The sequence below is a fragment of the Lycium barbarum genome, chromosome 9 (genome assembly GCF_019175385.1).
Source record: "Lycium barbarum isolate Lr01 chromosome 9, ASM1917538v2, whole genome shotgun sequence".
NCBI classification, from domain to species: domain Eukaryota; kingdom Viridiplantae; phylum Streptophyta; class Magnoliopsida; order Solanales; family Solanaceae; genus Lycium; species Lycium barbarum.
In genome coordinates, this window is record NC_083345.1 from 60,676,207 (window position 1) to 60,698,178 (window position 21,972).

Here is a 21,972-nt window from a genome sequence, read left to right on the forward strand (position 1 = left end):
ACTGAAAAATGCATTTTTGAAAACCTGAAAGATTTGCATATTGCCTGAATGATTTCTGTTTGACATCACTCTGAATTTGAACTATAGGTGTACCTTTTGCCTATCATCATCCCTGAATCCTTTCAAAAATAAGCTAGTTTGAATTGAAAATCTTGCCTGTGACTGAGTCTGTGGAACCTGCATTTCAGCTTTAAAATTGCAAAGTTCATTTTGGAGAACCTTGTCAATTCCGTGAGGTCTCATTTAGGCGAAGTTGATCATGTCCTATTTGGATAACAATTTGACATAAAATCTCCTCTTTGCATTGTGTTTGGACACTGGTTCTTGTGGCTTGTTTTGATTTGAGATTGTTTGTTCTTTGCTAAGTGTTTGCTGGAATACTACTTGTTTTGCTTGCCTGAGTTGTTGGCCTTGAATCCATGGCCTTGACTGTTTATATGATTAATTATTAGCTAAGTTTTGAAGTAGCCTAAACCAGGAAAATTGTCGGCATTTTTGGGAATTGAAATATCCTAGGAAGTAGTTTAAATGGGGTGTTTGAGAGGAGTGAATATAGAAGAGTATGGAGGATATATGGGTGGTATATACCTTCAAGGGGATTTCCTCTCCATATGAGGGTATATCACGTAGTATACCATGTATGTTACAATATGACACTTAGAAAAATTCATGCATAGTTGATAATTAGGGCCAGTTGGGCCTTATTAATACTTTAATTGATATATATTTGAGAGAATGTCCTTTTTGCATAAATGTCACGACCCAACCCCGTGGGCCGCGACCAGTGCCCAAGCTGGGCACCTATACGTACCCGATACCCCAAATTAGCATATTAACAGAATAATAATATAATAATAATATTAGTGGTCGCTACAGAATTTAGCAGAAAAGCAGACTTGGCACACATAGGCCGATAAGGCCATCACAGAACAGAATATCCCAAACATATGTACAGAACCCACACAGATGTATCCACAGACCTCTACAGAACATATCATAATCATAAGACGGGACAGGGCCCCGTCATACCCTGAACAAAGTACATATCCAGATAGCAGTGACAGACTGTACCAAAAGATGGGCTCTGTAGAAGAGAGCGCCCCAAATAGCAGAAATAGGATCCTAAACGTGTGGATCAGCGAACCTGTCGTCAGTACCTGCGCGGCATGAAAACGCAGCCCCCGAAGAAAGGGGGTCAGTACGAAATATGTACTGAATATGTAAAGCGGAATCACAGAAGTCAAATCATAATGGTTACAGAAAATGAGTACAGAATCCAGAGTGTCAAATGCATATTTCCAAAACAGACAGAATGCGTACAGAAACATATGTCATATCATATCCGTTCCCTGACACGGGACTCGGCAGACAGAATGTGGCCACCCTCCCGACGCTGGTGCCACTATACAGAGGAATCAGAAAAAGGGGCGTGGCCCCGTATCATATAATGTCATATCAAAATGGCCATACAGATCAGATCAGAATAGGCGGACATGGCACATCATACTCCACAGACCCATGTACGCGTATACCTGCCCCCTCACATCGGGACGCGGCGAACAATGCAGAGAATTACGCTTGACAACATATCCTGGCCCGGGCTCAGTGTGGGAAACATTGGGACATCCACGAATGGAGTAGTGAGAGACTAATGCAATTTAAAAATATAATAAATGTTTTCAAAGACTCGATGAAGCGTATCAAAGACAAACAAATCCAATGGGGTCGGACGGAATCATAATAAATGTATTTCGGATATCATAATAAATTACAGAAGTATAACTTTCCCGAAGTCATTCCGAGTGTCAAAATAATTTATAATATTTAACAGAATATTTGAAATAATATTCGTTAAGCGATTAGTAGGGTAATTAAAACATTTCTTTCAAAAATCGATTAAAAAGGAAGCTTTAACACATTAGGGGCAAAACCGTAAATAGCGGGCCCGCCTTGGGACAAATAAGGCGGCGGGCTCAAATTGTGCCCTCTAAGCATATAGTATCACCTAAAAAGGTTATACAAACATTCTATGACTTTCTGAATAATTTAGAGCAAAATTGCATAATTTCAGAAAAAGTGTATCAAAATGGTTCAATTCTACTGAAGGAAAAACTGAAATTTTGTCTTGCGGATTCCGAGGGCCAAGAGGTCCTTCGAGGCCCGGATCCGACCCTAACACACTAGGGGCATGCCAAGGGAAGAATTGGGGTTGCTTTACATACCTTTCGCGCTCCTTAAGCCTTTCCAAACTCACTTCCCGTTTCGTCGAAAAACTGCAATTGGTCAAGTTTACCAATTGTGAATTATTAATGCCATTATTTCAATTTTAAGCATATTTGGCTACCGAAATTTCGGCAGCACTTCCCCTATACATATGACACCCCGAGAATTCAACTCGGCTATAAATCATCAACAACAACCCAAACGACAACAACAATATCAACAATGAACATTAAAAACACAAATATCCTTCAACTAGTCATTTTTCTCACAAGTTGACATAATCTTCAATTCAACCCAACTTTCAACTAAGATCAATAATTTCATATTCAACAACCATCATGATCATCACCATATAGTTCTAGAAACATTTCATATCGTTTTCCTTAAGATATACACTCGATATACATGATATACAATCTTCCGCCAAAATCATAACTTATGCAAAACATCAAATCTTTGGCATACAACTTCATAACAAGTTTCCAACTTCCAAATTCATCAACCATAATCATAATTCACATCTTAACAACTTCATTTCCATAATATCACAAAATTATTCTAAATTGACATAATCATCTACATTCCAACTTCAACCAAAATTCATTCAACTTTCATTCCCAATATAATTTCCATCATAACCACAACTAGAATGCAACATAAAATTCAACTCATATATGTATACAACATATATACACCCATGGCTACATATATATATACATACCCACTTTGCAAACTTCCTTATTTCCATAATTTCTACTCATTTCGACATACCACAACATAAACAAACCTTCATAACATAAGAAAAAGGAATTGATTCTTACCTTTTTCTACAAACTTCTTCACTTGAACAAGTTGTCAACTTGAAGAAATAAGTGCTCCTTCTTCCAAAACAATTACACCAAGTTGTAGAGGACACTTAATTTAGTAGGAATTCAACAAGAAAATAATTTTAGAGGCAAGATTTTGAGGGGTGATTTTTCTATGGCCAAACCCGAAATGCTCTCTTTTTGTTCTTGTTTTTCTCTTGTTTTTCCTCCTATTCTTTCTCTTGAAAGTTCTATGGAATTTGGATGATTAAGTGGTCTTTTATTCATTGACCACATGACTTAATTCCATGGGCTTGGATCCTTCTTATGGACCATGGCCGAATGGCTCCTCACTTGGGCCTGATTTTTTTTTTCATTTTTTTGGGCCAACTCGGTTGGTCCCGAGTTGGGCCTAGCCCACTGACCTTTCGACCTTAAAACGTTCATATCTCCTTGTACCGACGTCACCTGGGAACCCACGACCTATGGATGGAAAGCTAATTCAATTATCTACAACTTCTATTTCAAGGTATTTTCGAAATTCCAAACTTACAATACAGTTTTTGCCCCCCAAAGTCAGGTCACCCGAAAACATTTTCGTAAAAATATTCGTTTGGAGGGTTTCCACTTTGATTTGGTCCAAAGGTACTTCATGATTTGTGTTTAACTTTACATATGTGATTCATATGACTTTTCAGATGTTCCAAAAAAAATCTCGGTATGTGGGCCCCACCCCAGCAGATGCTCCGAGGTTCAAAAATACGGGATATAACATCCTCCCCCCCTTTAGAACATTCGTCCTCGAATGTTAAATTAATCTCATAGGGTTTGAAAATACTTTGGGGGAGTTCATGTTTACAGACATCACATATGACACACAATTGATATTGGAATAAATTAAAGCAGGGATTTAAGGTTACCTGTGGGTATAGAGAACAAATGAGGATATTTCTTCTTCATTTCCTCTTCGGCCTCCCATGTCATTTCCTCCCTATTATCGTTCTGCCACAGTACCTTAACAGAGGCTACATCTTTATTCCGAAGCCTCCTTACCTGACGATCCAAAATAGATACGGGCTGCTCCTCGTACGATAGTTGCTCCGTCACCTGAATATCATCAGCAGGAAATATTCTAGAAGGGTCACCGACGCATTTACGAAGCATAGAGACATGAAATACCGGATGTACCGCTTCCAAATCAGATGGAAAATCTAGCTCATAGGCGACATTTCCAGTTTTTCGAACAATCTGATAAGGCCCAATATAACGCGGACTGAGCTTACCCTTTCTGCCGAACCGCATCACGCCTTTCATAGGCGATACCTTCAGGAATACCCAATCGCCTACCTGAAACTCCAACGGTCGACGCCGTTTATCCGCGTATGACTTCTGTCAACTCTGGGCTGCCAACAGTCGCTCCCGAATAAGTTTTACCTTGTCCACGGCCTGCTGGACCATATCTGGGCCAATCAACTCTGACTCGCCAATATCAAACCAGCCAATCGGCGATCTGCATTTCCTGCCATATAGAGCCTCGTACGGAGCCATCTGGATGCTGGAATGGTAACTGTTATTATATGCAAACTCAATCAATGGCAAGTGATCATCCCAGCTGCCTCTGAAATCAATAACGCAGGCCCGCAACATATCCCCCAGCGTCTGTATAGTGCGCTCGGCCTGTCCGTCGCTCTGAGGATGAAAGGCCGTGCTCAGACTCACCTGAGTCCCTAGACCCTCCTGAAACGACCTCCAGAAACGCGCCGTAAACTGGGCGCCTCTGTCAGAAAAAATAGATATAGGAACTCCGTGAAGCTTCACAATCTCTCTAATATAGAGCCTGGCATAATCCTCGGCGGAATAAGTAGTCCTGACGGGAAGAAAATGGGCTGATTTCGTCAGCCTATCTACAACGACCCAGATGGAATCATACTTCCGTGGAGTGCGAGGCAAACCTGTAATGAAGTCCATATTAATAACCTCCCACTTCCAAGTCGGGATTTCCATCTCCTGCAACAGTCCACCCGGCTTCTGATGCTCAATCTTGACCTGCTGACAATTAGGGCACTGGGCGACGAACTCTACAATATCCCGCTTCATGCCGTCCCACCAGTATAAGCATCGGAGATCATGGTACATCTTCGTAGACCCAGGATGGACCGAATAGCGAGCATAATGTGCCTCGCTCATAACCTGCTGCCGAAGGCCTGCAATATCAGGTACACACAACCTGCCTCTGTATAACAAAGTACCATCCGGTGAAAACTCGAACGGAGTCCTCTCCTTATCATAGGCTGTGTCCCTGTACTGAGCTAAGACAGGATCTTCGTATTGACGCCGCTTAATATCGTCCCTGAGGGATGACTCAGAAACCCCTCGAACAGAAATCCGTGTATCTCCAGAATCGGCCAGACGAACCCCGAGACTAGCCAACTGCTGAATATCACGGGCTATCTCTCTCCTGTCTGGCTGTAAATCGGCCAAACTGCCCATAGACTTTCGACTGAGCGCATCGGCAACAACATTAGCCTTACCCGGATGATACAGAATATCCACGTCATAATCTTTCAGAAGCTCCAGCCACCTCCGCTGTCGCAAATTAAGCTCTCTCTGCCTGAAAATATACTGGAGACTCTTATGATCAGTATAGATATCCACATGAACGCCATATAAATAGTGTCTCCATATCTTCAGAGCATGAATTACCGCTGCGAGCTCCAGATCGTGGGTAGGATAATTCTTTTCATGCTGCTTGAGCTGCCGGGAAGCATACGCTATAACTCTGCCATGCTGCATCAATACACAGCCCAACCCCATGCCAGAAGCGTCACAATAAATAACATACCCGTCCGGTCCCTCTGGAAGAGTCAGAACTGGGGCTGTAGTCAGCTTCTCCTTCAGCAACTGGAAGCTCCGTTCACAAGCGTCAGACCACAGGAACTTAGCTCCCTTCTGAGTCAGCCTTGTCAAAGGCGCTGAAATCGAAGTAAACTTCTCCACAAATCTCCTGTAATAGCCTGCTAACCCCAGGAAACTGCGTACCTCTGTGGGCGTCGTAGGTCTGGGCCAATTCTTCACGGCCTCAATCTTCTGTGTGTCCACCCGGACACCATCAGCTGCAATAACATTCCCCAAGAAAGCCACTGAAGACAGCCAGAATTCACACTTAGAAAATTTCGCATATAATTTCTGATGCCGGAGTACCCCTAATACCGATCTCAGATGATCTGCGTGCTCCGCCTCAGACCGGGAATAAACCAGGATATCATCAATGAATACAATTCCAAACATATCCAAGAATGGCCTGAATACCCGGTTCATCAAATCCATGAATACTGCGGGGGCATTAGTAAGCCCAAAATACATAACCCTGAACTCGTAATGCCCATATCGGGTCCGGAAAGCTGTCTTAGGGATATCGGCCTCTCGTACTCGCACCTGGTGGTAACCGGATCGAAGATCTATCTTCGAAAAATGCTTAGCGCCCTGCAGCTGATCAAATAAATCATCAATCCTGGGGAGGGGGTATTTATTCTTTATAGTTACCTTATTCAGCTGCCGATAATCAATACACATACGCAGCGACCCGTCCTTCTTACGCACAAATAATACCGGGGCTCCCCAAGGCGAAGTACTTGGTCTGATGAAGCCCTTATCCAACAAATCTTTCAGCTGCTCCTTCAACTCCTTTAATTCAGCAGGCGCCATTCTATACGGAGGAATAGAGATAGGCTGAGTGTTTGGGAGTAAATCAATAGAGAAATCTATCTCCCGCTCTGGAGGAAGACCTGGAAGCTCGTCGGGGAAAACATCTGGAAACTCATTAACCACGGGGACTGACTGAAGTGTCGGCGTCTCTGCGTCCAAGTCTTGCACCCGTACCAGATGATAGATATAACCCTTTCTAATCATTTTCTTTGCCTTAAGGTATGAAATAAACTTACCTTTCGGCGATGCTGTATTTCCAGCCCAATCTAAAACTGGCTCCCCGGGAAACTGGAAGCGAACCACCTTATTCTGGCAGTCAACATTAGCATAACAGGAAGCTAGCCAGTCCATACCCATAATAACATCAAATTCAGTCATATCTAACTCTACCAGATCTGCCTTAGTATCACGGCCACATACAATCACAGAACAGTCTTTATAAACCTGTTTCGCTACAATAAAGTCCCCTATCGGTGTGGCTACCTCAAATGGCTCTATAGGTTCAGACATAATACCAATTTTACCGGCAACAAGAGGTGAAATATATGATAAAGTTGAACCTGGATCAATTAATGCATACACAGACCGAGAGAAGACCAATAAAGTACCTGTAACGACATTAGGAGATGCCTCCTGATCCTGGCGGCTGGCCAAAGCATAAATACGGTTCGAAGGACCGCTAATACCAGAAGCTCCACCACGGCCTCTGCCGTGACCCGCTGGTGCCGAAATACCCTGCCCCGTAGGGCGCATAGCCACTGACGAAGATGAAGACCCAGCGGCTGATCCGGTAGGCTGCGCTGCACCACCCGAACTACCCTTATACGGGCAATCTCTCACAGAATGGCCCTGACGGCCACAAGAAAAGCATGCACCGGTGGCTCTGTAGCACTCTCCCGTATGGTATCTGCCGCAAAAAGAACACTGAACCCTGGGTGGCCTCATCTGACCAGAACCCCTATCTGTCCGCGAACCTGAAGCCCTGGAGCTCTGGCCTGCTCCTGAATACCCTGGGCTATCGAATCTGCGACCTGCAGGCTGGGGAGGCGCGCTCTGCGCCGGCTGAGATGAAAATCTGCTAGGCTGCTGCGGCTGTTGGGGCTGTCTGCCCCGAAAGTCTCCAGATGACCTGGCCCTCTTGGGCTGTCTCCGATCCTGGCCCCTGTCAGGCTGGTGTCCTCCTCTGCCCCGATCCTCCATGCCCTGGGCATGGGCCTGGATACGGGCAATGTCCATACCGGGCTGAGCAGCCAATACTAAGCAGCTATCAACAAAATACCGATCCAGCCCCATAATATATCTATGCATCCGGTCCGCCATAGTAGCCACCACAGTAGGTGCATATCGGCCCAAGGAATCAAACTCCAAACTATAGTCCCAAATACTGCGGCCCTTCTGCCTCAATAATAAGAATCTATCAGATCTGGCTCGTCGCAACTCTGGGGGCAGAAAGTGTCCAAGAAATGCCTGAGAAAAATCGCCCCAAACTGCTGGAGGAGCGCCGTCCCCCCTGGATAGCCCCCATGACTCGTACCAGTTTGCCACCACATCATATAACCGGTACGAAGCTAACGCGACTGACTCTGTCTCGGAAGCATTAATCAAATCTAGAGTGCGTCGCATCTTCCTAATAAACTCCTCAGAATCCTCCTCGGGCTTTGTCCCGAAGAACTCTGGAGGGTTACAAGTAAAAAACTCACGGGCTCTCGAACTATCACGCCTGACTGCCCGGTCACCTCCCAGTCCATGCCCCTGAACCTGCCCTGCCACAAGTCTAGTCAGCAACTGGACTGCCTCCCTCATAGACTGATCCTCAGTGCCTGGCTGTGGAGCTGGAGGCTCAGGTACTGGAACTGCGGGAGCTGGCAGTGGAGCCGTCCCCCGATCTGCAGCTACGGCTGCCCCAATCTCCTCCACGAGTGGCGGTGTAGAAGAACCCTCTGTCTGGGGCAAAGTCTCCGGAGCAATATATACCTGGGCCCTGGTAGTCCTCTGGACCCGGCTAGTCTCTCCTACGACAACTGACTTGGCCTTTTGGGCCGCTGTCGCCTTTTTTGGAGGCATATCTGCAAATATAGCCACTCGTTAGGAAAGGGTCATCCTGATAACACAGCTCTATCGCACGATCTAAGACAGAAAGAAGGGTAGTATCCTAAATGCCCTGTAGCCTCCTGTTTATAGGTGTGGTGCACAACACACCGATAAACAAGACTCTACTAGACACGGTCTGTGGACATTCCGAGGACGAACCGCTCTGATACCACTTTTGTCACGACCCAACCCCGTGGGCCGCGACCAGTGCCCGAGCTGGGCACCTATACGTACCCGATACCCCAAATTAGCATATTAACAGAATAATAATATAATAATAATATTAGTGGTCGCTACAGAATTTAGCAGAAAAGCATACTTGGCACACATAGGCCGATAAGGCCATCACAGAACAGAATATCCCAAACATATGTACAGAACCCACACAGATGTATCCACAGACCTCTACAGAACATATCATAATCATAAGATGGGACAGGGCCCCGTCATACCCTGAACAAAGTACATATCCAGATAGCAGTGACAGACTGTACCAAAAGATGGGCTCTGTAGAAGAGAGCGCCCCAAATAGCAGAAATAGGATCCTAAACGTGTGGATCAGCGAACCTGTCGTCAGTACCTGCGCGGCATGAAAACGCAGCCCCCGAAGAAAGGGGGTCAGTACGAAATATGTACTGAATATGTAAAGCGGAATCACAGAAGTCAAATCATAATGGTTACAGAAAATGAGTACAGAATCCAGAGTGTCAAATGCATATTTCCAAAACAGACAGAATGCGTACAGAAACATATGTCATATCATATCATATCATATCCGGTCCCTGACACGGGACTCGGCAGACAGAATGTGGCCACCCTCCCGACGCTGGTGCCACTATACAGAGGAATCAGAAAAAGGGGCGTGGCCCCGTATCATATAATGTCATATCAAAATGGCCATACAGATCAGATCAGAATAGGTGGACATGGCACATCATACTCCACAGACCCATGTACGCGTATACCTGCCCCCTCACATCGGGACGCGGCGAACAATGCAGAGAATTACGCTTGACAACATATCCTGGCCCGGGCTCAGTGTGGGAAACATTGGGACATCCACGAATGGAGTAATGAGAGACTAATGCAATTTAAAAATATAATAAATGTTTTCAAAGACTCGATGAAGCGTATCAAAGACAAACAAATCCAATGGGGTCGGACGGAATCATAATAAATGTATTTCGGATATCATAATAAATTACAGAAGTATAACTTTCCCGAAGTCATTCCGAGTGTCAAAATAATTTATAATATTTAACAGAATATTTAAAATAATATTCGTTAAGCGATTAGTAGGGTAATTAAAACATTTCTTTCAAAAATCGCTTAAAAAGGAAGCTTTAACACATTAGGGGCAAAACCGTAAATAGCGGGCCCGCCTTGGGACAAACAAGGCGGCGGGCTCAAATTGTGCCCTCTAAGCATATAGTATCACCTAAAAAGGTTATACAAACATTCTATGACTTTCAGAATAATTTAGAGCAAAATTGCATAATTTCAGAAAAAGCGTATCAAAATGGTTCAATTCTACTGAAGGAAAAACTGAAATTTTGTCTTGCGGATTCCGAGGGCCAAGAGGTCCTTCGAGGCCCGGATCCGACCCTAACACACTAGGGGCATGCCAAGGGAAGAATTGGGGTTGCTTTACATACCTTTCGCGCTCCTTAAGCCTTTCCAAACTCACTTCCCGTTTCGTCGAAAAACTGCAATTGGTCAAGTTTACCAATTGTGAATTATTAATGCCATTATTTCAACTTTAAGCATATTTGGCTACCGAAATTTCGGCAGCACTTCCCCTATACATATGACACCCCGAGAATTCAACTCGGCTATAAATCATCAACAACAACCCAAACGACAACAACAATATCAACAATGAACATTAAAAACACAAATATCCTTCAACTAGTCATTTTTCTCACAAGTTGACATAATCTTCAATTCAACCCAAGTTTCAACTAAGATCAATAATTTCATATTCAACAACCATCATGATCATCACCATATAGTTCTAGAAACATTTCATATCGTTTTCCTTAAGATATACACTCGATATACATGATATACAATCTTCCGCCAAAATCATAACTTATGCAAAACATCAAATCTTTGGCATACAACTTCATAACAAGTTCCCAACTTCCAAATTCATCAACCATAATCATAATTCACATCTTAACAACTTCATTTCCATAATATCACAAAATTATTCTAAAGTGACATAATCATCTACATTCCAACTTCAACCAAAATTCATTCAACTTTCATTCCCAATATAATTTCCATCATAACCACAACTAGAATGCAACATAAAATTCAACTCATATATGTATACAACATATATACACCCATGGCTACATATATATATATACATACCCACTTTGCAAACTTCCTTATTTCCATAATTTCTACTCATTTCCACATACCACAACATAAACAAACCTTCATAACATAAGAAAAAGGAATTGATTCTTACCTTTTTCTACAAACTTCTTCACTTGAACAAGTTGTCAACTTGAAGAAATAAGTGCTCCTTCTTCCAAAACAATTACACTAAGTTGTAGAGGACACTTAATTTAGTAGGAATTCAACAAGAAAATAATTTTAGAGGCAAGATTTTGAGGGGTGATTTTTCTATGGCCAAACCCGAAATGCCCTCTTTTTGTTCTTGTTTTTCTCTTGTTTTTCCTCCTATTCTTTCTCTTGAAAGTTCTATGGAATTTGGATGATTAAGTGGTCTTTTATTCATTGACCACATGACTTAATTCCATGGGCTTGGATCCTTTTTATGGACCATGGCCGAATGGCTCCTCACTTGGGCCTGAATATTTTTTTCATTTTTTTGGGCCAACTCGGTTGGTCCCGAGTTGGGCCTAGCCCACTGACCTTTCGACCTTAAAACGTTCATATCTCCTTGTACCGACGTCACCTGGGAAACCACGACCTATGGATGGAAAGCTAATTCAATTATCTACAACTTCTATTTCAAGGTATTTTCGAAATTCCAAACTTACAATACAGTTTTTGCCCCCCAAAGTCAGGTCACCCGAAAACGTTTTCTTAAAAATATTCGTTTGGAGGGTTTCCACTTTGATTTGGTCCAAAGGTACTTCATGAGTTGTGTTTAACTTTACATATGTGATTCATATGACTTTTCAGATGTTCCAAAAAAAATCTCGGTATGTGGGCCCCACCCCAGCAGATGCTCCGAGGTTCAAAAATACGGGATATAACAATAAACTGTCCCTTTCCCCATTTATTTGATTGTGGGGTTGGCCCAGTTCTATTGTAATTTAATTTTTGGCTTTGTAATTTAATTTATGTCCTTAAGTTAAATACTAATGCAATATATACCCATTTTATTTGTAAATCCTCTATGCGTTGGTGGGTTCAACGAGACCCACTAACTTTCGTAGATCGAGTTGACCTTAACCATGGAAGGACTAAGCATTTGGAGCATATTTGGAGTGGACATATTTTTTATACGTATTTTTCTGTTGGCCTTGGTAGGCCCAACTCCCTATCTCTTATTACTTATTTGTCAAAATTGATGAAGAATGTGCTTTATTGGAACTTTTAAAAATTGTCATGTATTAGAATCGCCAAAAAACCATTTTTTAAATACAAAACTGATTTTTGACAAATACTAGCATGCAAAAACGTTTTTGAGACTAAAATTGCTACTATGAATAAAAATGGGCATTTCCTTTAAATGAAAATATGATTTTTGGATAAAAAATGGACTTGACTAATTTTATAGATGTGAGACAAAAAATGATTGTGGACCATGTACATGTGCACATTTTGGACAAAATATGGACTTAGACTTTTTTTTGAATTAATTTGGACTAAAAGACTAAAAATCTAAAAATATAAAATATGGATAATAATAGTATGCCAAAACTGATTTTATAGAAGTTAAACTAAAAGCTTTTTTCTAAACTCAGGTGGGCTTACGTAGTATTCTACTTAGGTTAACGTCTTCGGGTTTTAACCTAGGTGTTCTTGTCCGAAACCCAAAATGTCCTATTTTGGGCAAAACTCTACCATTTTTATTTCTTGAAAATGAGTATTTTTTTGCATAAATGACCAACCTTCATTTGTGGAAATATAAAACAAAATCAGTTTTTATCAAAAATAATTTATATCTACAAGGCAAACTATTAGAACCCGTAGGTCAGCCTTATTTTACGAATTCTTAATATCGGGGTGCCTAACACCTTCGCCGAGGGATCACCAGAACCCTTACCTAGGCTTTGGTATAGATTGGTTTCTTTTAAAACTTAGCCGTTTTAAATAAACCCTTTCAAACCGGTTTTCCTAACTGAGTTATAATTTAGGTGGCGACTCTAAAACGATGTCCATTTAGAGCACCGTCCACGTAGAGGTATATTTTTTCCTTTTTCCCGGTACGATTGACGACTGTACTTGCCTGGGACACTTTCCTTTTTAAATGAGGCAAGTGCAAATCCGAATCGGACAAAATATAACCGCTACAACAACTTCATAGAAATTGTTCATACATCTTCACATTCAAACCATCAATCCAATTAAGATTCAAAATGTCATGTTTGTTATCTTAATTTGCTCCTACAATTTGCACAGAACATTTCACCATTTATAAGACCACCTAAGATTCACATATGAGTGACAAACCTTACAGATTCTATCTTTTTGGTCTATATAACAAAGAAATTGGAATCTTCATTTCATCTAAGTGAATTAAAAAGTCGTTATAATCAGTTTTAAACTCAACACAACGTCTTCAGGTCACAAAACTCCTCTGAAGGTACCTCAGAACTTATACACCATTATCTGAATTGAAGTCATCATTCTTTTTAAATCAAATTAGATCTTTCCTATCCAACTATAAATGTTAGCAAGCTAACACATCTTGTCCTAGATTTTTAAGCTGTCCCACAGTTTCACTTAGCCTGTATATAGCAAGGTTTACCTAAAAATGGTAGATCTATTAAGAAAACTCCTAGAATGATATTTGTTAGACTTTTATGATTAAAATTGGGATAAGCAAGTAAATCATAATCTCTAAATCACCAAATTAAAACATCAAAGAGACTATAATTATGTTGAAAGGAGAAGCATCTAATTCTATTATTGCTAAAACCCCATTAGTTAAACTTAGCATTTTTACACTAAACAGGAAGCAAACTAAACATTTTACTCTAATCTAACACATGTTTATTATAATTAATCTATTCTAGAAAGAATTAAACCAAATATACACATAAACATCTAAAGAACATAAAACACATAAAAAACACATGAAATTACAAAAAAAAAAAAAAAAAGGAAGCAAATAGAATTACCTTTCTCTTGTGCAGCCTTTGGTCGAGAATGGACGTGGAGACCTTGATCTTCCTCCACACTCATACTCAGCCACAAAACAAAGAGAAAATTTTAAACTAGATCCTAAAATTAGAGAGTATTCCAATTATAGTCGGATCACTTTGTCACAAACTTAAAATTCTACGTTTTTTGCTTGTGAAAGCTCTTGTGTGTGTGATAGTACAGGATGGGGTTCTTTATAGAGAGCCCCCAAAACCACAATTTCTTGTTGTAGTTTGATGTCGGACTTTCAGCTTTGAAAGAATTCCTTTGGAATCCGCGCAATTTGTTGAAAACTAATGAAAATCGAGAGGAAATGGATGCTGAATCAGAAAAAGCAAAAATAGGAGAGAGAGAGAGAGAGCGGTAGGGATTTTCCCTTTTCTTGGTTGTTCAACGACAGAGAGAGGAGGCAAGCAATTAATGCTTAAAATAAACGGACCTACAAGGCTTGAGAAAAGTAATATACACTATCCTTTTTCCATTTTTGATGATGCAAAAAGAGAGGAAAAGAGTGTGTGTGTGTGTGTGGGGGGGGGGGGGGGCAGCTAGGGTTTCACAAACTCTTTCGACAAAGAGAAAAATGAAAGAGTTTGAGGGGTCGTTTGGTATATCTGTTGAAACTATAAGGGTAATAGGTCGGGTATGCGCATTGACGGATTAGGCTTGGACAAAAAATAAGGGCTTCAGCCCAAATTTTGTTATTTCAACGAAATTAAAGAAAGAAAATGGCCATTTGTTCAAATGTGGTCATAACTAAAACTTCAGTTTAAATTAAACATTTCAATTGTGGCCGTAATTAAAGCATAGAAATCAACTGATCATTTCAATTAAAGCAAATTTTGAAACCTTTTGCAATTGAGGGAAAATTAATTATTAAATTGAGGCGTAATTGATAATTTATTCAATAAATCAAATTTCTCGATTTAAGGGAGTAACATATTTATCAATTAACCATTAATAGTTTAAATTTTGATAAACATGTTTGGAAATCTTAAGAAATATAGAAAACATGCAAGATGATATACAATAATATACTTGATAATAATTTGCCAAATGAAATGATAAAAATGTCACCGAAACAATAATGTTGTCACAACCGATTTTGCTAGTCATGATGGCATCTACATTGTCCCCCCAGGGTAGGCGAACCACCCCCAAAATCATTTGATTACTTAAAAAGAATGCGGAATAAAAACATAAGTTATATTAAATAGTCCTGCCTTACATATAAAAGTAAGTGCGGAAGTATTTAATAGTTACAACCCAAAACTTGGTCTTAACTTGTATAAGAGCTTCTAAGATCATTACAATATTTGAAATACTATAATACAAGTAAACAATTCGAAAGTAATGGAAGACATGAATCCAAGATAGGAGGAAGTCCAGGGTTGCTGATGGAACTAATGGCTCACCTTGAACACTCCCAAAAAGGACCACCTTGGATCAGTCACTAGGTCTCGAACTGGTACGTGGATCAGAATATGCACTTAACAAAAGTGCAACAATGGTAGTATGGGTACAATACTAGTACTCGCAGGCATCACAGGCCTACATTGATCAGATAACACATGCAAGATATAAAGATTAACAAGTAAAGAAAATAGGCCACTCAAGTACAACCACGAAATCATATTTCAAGTAAAAATTCAGAATAAGTATGCCAATCACCAATAGGTAATTATAAATGAATGAATGAATACAATGCAATGTGATGCAATGCTCTGTCCATCTCTCCACTACCGTACACACATGCTAAAGGCAATGCCTCATAGTTATGACCCATGGGGGACCTGCGAAGTCCATGTACCTCTTACTACCATCCAACAAAGACATCGGAGCCTTAGAATCACTCTCCGGCAAAGACCTTGGAGGCTGTAAATCATACTCTGTCATCACAATCCAGTCTTATACCTTCCCCGGCCTACCCCGCCATATTCTGTTCACTTACCATCACGTCATCATATTTGAAATATTGAAGGGAATATAATGCATAAAATCAATTTTAATAATATCATAAATCATAGAATCAGTAGGTTCATGCCAAGAGAATACTGATCAAGACTCAAACACATTTACCATCCTTTCATTCCATGAGATAAGAGAGATCAGGTGATAAGGCAGAGACAATTAGTAACCATGAATATCAACCAAGCATGGGGACAAGCCCACGTAATAACATCCATGCCAAGCCTGTGGATTTATCACCACAACCATGCCCGAAGGGCTATCATGCTTTTCCAGTCAATAATTATATCCACATACGCCTCTCCAATCAGAGTCTAAAGGGTAAGCCATAACCTACCTCAAAGGCCGACCGGGAGTCACGAACAATCAAGCCAACACCTTCCCTTTGCGAAGAGCCTCAGAACCATCGAAGCTTATCAAATAGGCATTCTACGTTAGAATATGAATTTATGGACACCCATGAAGCTATACTTCAAAGCGGAACCCAAAACACAACCCAAAATGTGACCTTGGGCCCACAAGACAAAATTAGAATTTAAAGTTAGAAACATGCATCCCATAATTTAAATAATCACAATCCTAATTTTCATGGAATTCTAACCCCAATTGGGCCTCCAATTTCATGAATTATTCAAATCCCAACTTTTGTCAAACCAATTAATCAAATTATTTGAAAACCTGGATTGAAAGGGGAAATTTGTCTTGGAAATAGTTTATCCTAAGTTTAAACAAGTTAATACTAGGAAATTTACTCAAAACAATTATGATTAATTGGGGAAAACCCTATTTTCAACTTAGGGTTCATAAACCATAAAACCCCCATCCTAAATCATGACCTCTAGCATGAAATCTCCTAATAATCAAAGATATAATCATAATAGGGTGGTAACAAATTTACCCAAATGAAGATTCTTGAAAACCCCATCAAAAATCGCCCTATGCCGAGCTCCCAAACTCCTAAATTGAAATGACATGTCCGTAGACGCAGCTCACCCTAGCTTCGCAAATTCTAACCCAGGCCAACTAGGCCCAGTTCGCTAATGCGGACCCAAACACGCAAATGCGAGATTTCCCTCGCAAAAGGGGCCACACCAGAACCAGAACATAAGAAAATTCCTAAATTTCGATCCGACACCCGTAACTTATCCGAGACATCCCGGATAAAAACCAAATATATTGACTTATCATAGAACACGCTGTTGACATCTAATTTTTGACCTCCCATAATTTACTTTAATTACTCAAAGTCCTTAGAAAATAAATAAAATAAGCCATACGCCTTAAAAGGTTTAAATAATTTTATAAAATTGCTTAGAACAATATTTTGCTCCTTTATATTGAGGAAGGGTTTTCATGACATCACAAAGGGTTTTTCATGACATCATCAAAGTTGTTTAGATGTGAATTGGCATTTTATGACATTTATAAGATATTATTTGATTTAATCAAAGAGAAAAGGGCATTCTTGTCTTAAAATAATAATTATTATTTAATTGTTAAAATTGTCAAAAATTAGCAAATACCTTATTCCCTTTAATCCATGGATCTTGAGTAATTTAAATAATAGACCATTTCACCCTTTAATCTTTGAATTTTTGCATGATGGTGTGTTTTGCCAAAATTTACGTATAATTATCATATAAATATTTTAATTAGTTAATTAAGTGGTCCTTACAGCAAATTGAGGTTTAAATTATTTTGTTATGGCCACAATTAATTTGAACAATTCATGATTCAAGGAAATTGGGTCAATTTTGTAAAATTAGCCTTTTAATGGCCTTGATTGAAATAACCAAATTCATTGGTTTAAATTAATCAAGGTCATTAATGCAATTTGATTTTCAAACCTGCTAATTGTTATATCCCGTATTTTTGAACGTCAGATTAATTGCTGAGGTGGGACCCACACATCGAGATTTGTTTGGGACATCTGAAAATTCATATGAATCACATATGAGAAGTTAAACACAACTCAAGAAGGACCCTTGGGCCAAATCAAAGTGGAAGTCCTCCAAACGAATATTTTAAGAAAACGTTTTCGGGTGATCTGACTTCAAGGGGCAAAAACGGTATTATAAGTTTGGAATTTGGAAACGTACCAAGAACTAGAAGTTGTAGATAATTGAATTAGCTTTCCAACCATAGGTTGTGGGTCCCCAGGTGACGTCTGTACAAGGAGATATGAACGTTTTAAGGTCGAACGGTCAGTGGGCTAGGCCCAACTCGGGACCAAACGGAGTTGGCCCAAAAAAATCAAACAAATAATAAGGCCCAAATTTGTGAGGCCCAACCGGCCATGGTTATGGCCCAAGCCCTTATTACATAAAATTTGGTCAATAAATAAGATGACTAAGTCATCTTTATCACACAACCTCTAGAATATTCAAGAAGTTGAAGAACAAGAAAGAGAAGGAGAAAAGTTGAAGGCCATTTCGGCCAAGATCAAATTTCCAAGGAAAAATTGATAAAAATTCTTCAAAAATCATTTTATACCAAGTAAAGGGTGATTAACAAGGTGGAGTTGTTGTTGGAGCAAGAAAAATTCAAAATCATACAAATTGTCAAGTTGTAGTCAAGTGAGAAGTTGAAGAAGAAAGGTGAGTTTTGATCTTGTTTTATGTGTTATATATGGTTTATATGTGTTGTAGTATGCTAAAATGGATGAAATTCATGAAGGAGAGAAATATAGTATATGGGCGTGTATATATATGTGTGTGTAGGAGTCATGCTTCAATTATTTAATTAGTGTTTAGTTGTTATTGTTGTGAATGATATGTGGAAAATGGATGTTGATTGAGTTTGGAGAGATTGTAGTGGTGTATACATGTTGGAGCCGTGTGAGTGTGCATGGTATATGTGGCCGTGTATACTTGATGTATAGTCGTGTATATTGGTGAGTTGTGAAAGAATAATGAGCGAGTTGTAATTAATATCTTAATCGTTGTGTTGTAGATGTTATATCGCAAATAAAGACTTGATAAGTTTGGTGAAGTATTGGCAATTGGAAGTTTGTGTAAATTGAAAATAATGTTTTTGTATGGAAGACATGTAATGGTATTACTATGATGTTGTTGGAATATATGTATTATAAGGTTATTGTTGTTTCATTGGAATTGGAGAGTATTGAAGGAGGTAGAATGTTAATTGAAGTGTTGGAATGCACCTTGAATGGAATATGTGAATTTTTAGTGTGATTGTTGAATTATGTTAATAGTTTGGCCGGGTTTGAATTCCCGGATTGTGATTGATGAGAATTTGGCTATGTTGAATGTTGAGGATGGTATATTTACAGAGGAAGTGCTGCCGAAATTTCGGTAGCCAAGTGGTTCCTTAAGATTCTAACTCTAAGTACCCTAATGAAAGATTGGGTAAATGCGACCAATTTGCAGATTTTGACGAGATTGCAACGTGAATTCGGAATAGCAAAAGAAGCGGAAAGAGGTATGTAAGGCTTCACGCTTCTTTCTATGGCATGTCTTAGTTGAAATAAGTTGGGTACGAGCCTCGGGGACAACCCTAGCCCCCGGAATCCGCACCTAAAGTTTTCCACTTTTTGTTCAATAGAATTGAACTAGAAAGTGTGCAAATGATGGAAAGACCTCTTAAACCCTTAGAACTTGCACGAGTGGGACCCGATTACCCTAGAACCCTCACAAGTAATGACATGACACGTAATATATGTAAATAATATACGTCACCCCATCCGGCCCGAGGTGGGCCCGCTACTCTCGGATTTTTCCTTACAGTCTTGCTTGACTTACTTGAAGTGAATCCAAAGGGAACCTTTGATCCCGATTTCGTTACCAAATGATAAATACTATGACTCCTCTAACGAGGGCACTTCCATGACGATAATGATAACAATGATGTTAGATAAGAGAATATGCCTATGATACGTACTACCGGAACGACTCTATGACTAAGATGACTAAGCTAAGTATCTTATGTAAACATGAAAATGATAAACTAATTTTCGAATCTTATTTATATTTCCTAGCTATGACTTTATTTTCTAAAAGATTTCAAAGTCTATGAACTGTCATCTATAATGCCCCGATTTCATTCTACGTTTACTTTAATATTATTCCCCGTTGGTAGTCTCACCTTAAAATACTCATTCCTTCAAGGTGAGACAAAGCGATCACGAGTATTCTATAATATAATTGGAGGTCACCGACCTTACGTCACTCCGATGACTACGTGATTCTTCTTTGGGCTTTCCTGCGTGCCTATGAGACATATGTATATAGGATACGTAAATGCATATAAGACATGTAAATGTATGTAAGACATGTGTATATATTTTTAAAACATGCACATGACGAAAGAGCTAGAGCGCTATAGACGCTGATACATGCACATGATACACGTATATGTATATGATAAAAGAGCTAGAGAGCTATAGACGTTGATATATGTACATGATATATGCATATGTATACGGGGGAAATGGAGGTAAGGGCAGAGCGTTATGAACGCATATCCACATGATCAGTTGGCATTACATGATATGATATCGTCCCGGACGCGGGATGTGTATAATTATGGTTAAATGGATCGACTGTCGACGCCTCGGCAATATGAGATGTCCTATTTTATATGTATATGTATATGAACAAGGAAAGATTCTTAAAGGAAAGCTAAGTACGCATAGCACCTGCCAAGGGTATATATATATACAGGTTATGTTTCTATCCCAGGACATGTGTTGTAACTCTCTTATGTCATTATACATGATTCATATTTTCTGTATATTACTATTCATGCCTTACATACTCGGTACACTATTCGTACTGACGTCCCTTCTTGTGGACGCTGCGTTTCATGCCGCGCAGGTCAGCAGATAGGCGGATTTGATCCATAGGAGCCTTACCAGCAGTGTTGACAGCGCTCCAGTCGTTCCGGAGCCTCACTTCTGCGGTACTATTTTGTGTATGTATATTCGGGCACGGCAGCACCCGCCCATTTTTATGTATAAGTGTACTATGTCTAGAGGCTCGTAGACAGATATGTACAGTCAGTTAAGTATAGTTAGGTATATGGTGTTTTGGCATGCTAATGTTGATGTATAAGTGATAATGAAGTTTATTAGTCTATGTTCAGAATGACGCCGCTAATGTTAATGTTAAAAACAAATGTCTCTGTTTACATGGCTTGCTAAGAGGTAAAGGTAAAACGATAGACAAGGGGTGCTCGGTACAAGTATCGGGTACTCGTCACGGCCCCTAGACGGGTCGTGATAGAAGTGGTATCAGAGCAGTTCGGTCCTAGGAGTTTGTCTACGAGCCGTGTCCAGTAGAGTCTTGTTTATGGGTGTGTTGCGCGCCACACTTATAAACAGGAGGCTACAGGGCATTTAGGAAATATGACCTTCTTTGTACTCAAGATCATGCGATAGAGCTATGCTATCAGGTTCCTATATTCCCTTCCTAATCCAATGCTATGGTTTCAGTACTGTCGATGAAGAGATCAGCTTCAGATGATGGGGGCACCGGTAAGGCCCCTAGAGTATCTCCAGAGCCGGGTAGGTGGAGCCTCGGCTATTCGATTGAGTCAAATCCGTCAGAGGACCCAGCCACAACTCCTCCAGATTTTCTGACCCCCAGAGCGGAGGATCCCGCGGAGGACAGCTATGATGCAGATCCGTCGGAGGATCCAGCGACAATTCCTCCAGAGATTCTGACCCCTAGAGCAGGGGATTCCACAGACAGTGGCTATGATACAGATCCCTCAGAGGATTCGACGATGACTCCCCCAGAGCTTCTTACCTCCATGGAGGAGGATAGTCATGGCACAGATCCGTCAGAGCACCCTTCTGGGACGACGGACG

General features: G+C 40.2%; 1 protein-coding gene and 1 long non-coding RNA gene across 2 annotated transcripts; both read right to left on the bottom strand.

Moving 5' to 3' along the window:
- Window positions 1-984: 984 nt before the first annotated feature.
- On the bottom strand, window positions 985-8,791 carry LOC132610682 (uncharacterized). The gene is made up of 2 exons (XM_060325033.1): window positions 7,343-8,791; window positions 985-1,157 (listed from the first exon to the last, which is right to left on the bottom strand). Exons 1-2 carry the CDS (start codon window positions 8,535-8,537, stop codon window positions 1,123-1,125), a joined length of 1,230 nt encoding a protein of 409 aa, XP_060181016.1. The 5' UTR covers window positions 8,538-8,791; the 3' UTR covers window positions 985-1,122.
- A 356-nt stretch (window positions 8,792-9,147) lies between these two features.
- LOC132611079 (uncharacterized) lies at window positions 9,148-14,657 on the bottom strand. Its single transcript, XR_009571450.1, has 3 exons — window positions 14,156-14,657; window positions 10,481-10,531; window positions 9,148-9,405 (listed from the first exon to the last, which is right to left on the bottom strand). It is a non-coding gene; the product is annotated as an uncharacterized LOC132611079 (long non-coding RNA).
- Window positions 14,658-21,972: the final 7,315 nt, after the last annotated feature.

Coding starts and splice junctions, on each gene's coding strand:
- LOC132610682 (XM_060325033.1), bottom strand. CDS start 8,537: ATGAGGGAGGCAGTCCAGTTGCTGACTAGACTTGTGGCAGGGCAGGTT. Junction 1,158..7,342: donor ATCTCCTAATGTCGTTACAG/GTACTTTATTGG, acceptor CATGCCGCGCAG/GTACTGACGACAGGTTCGCT.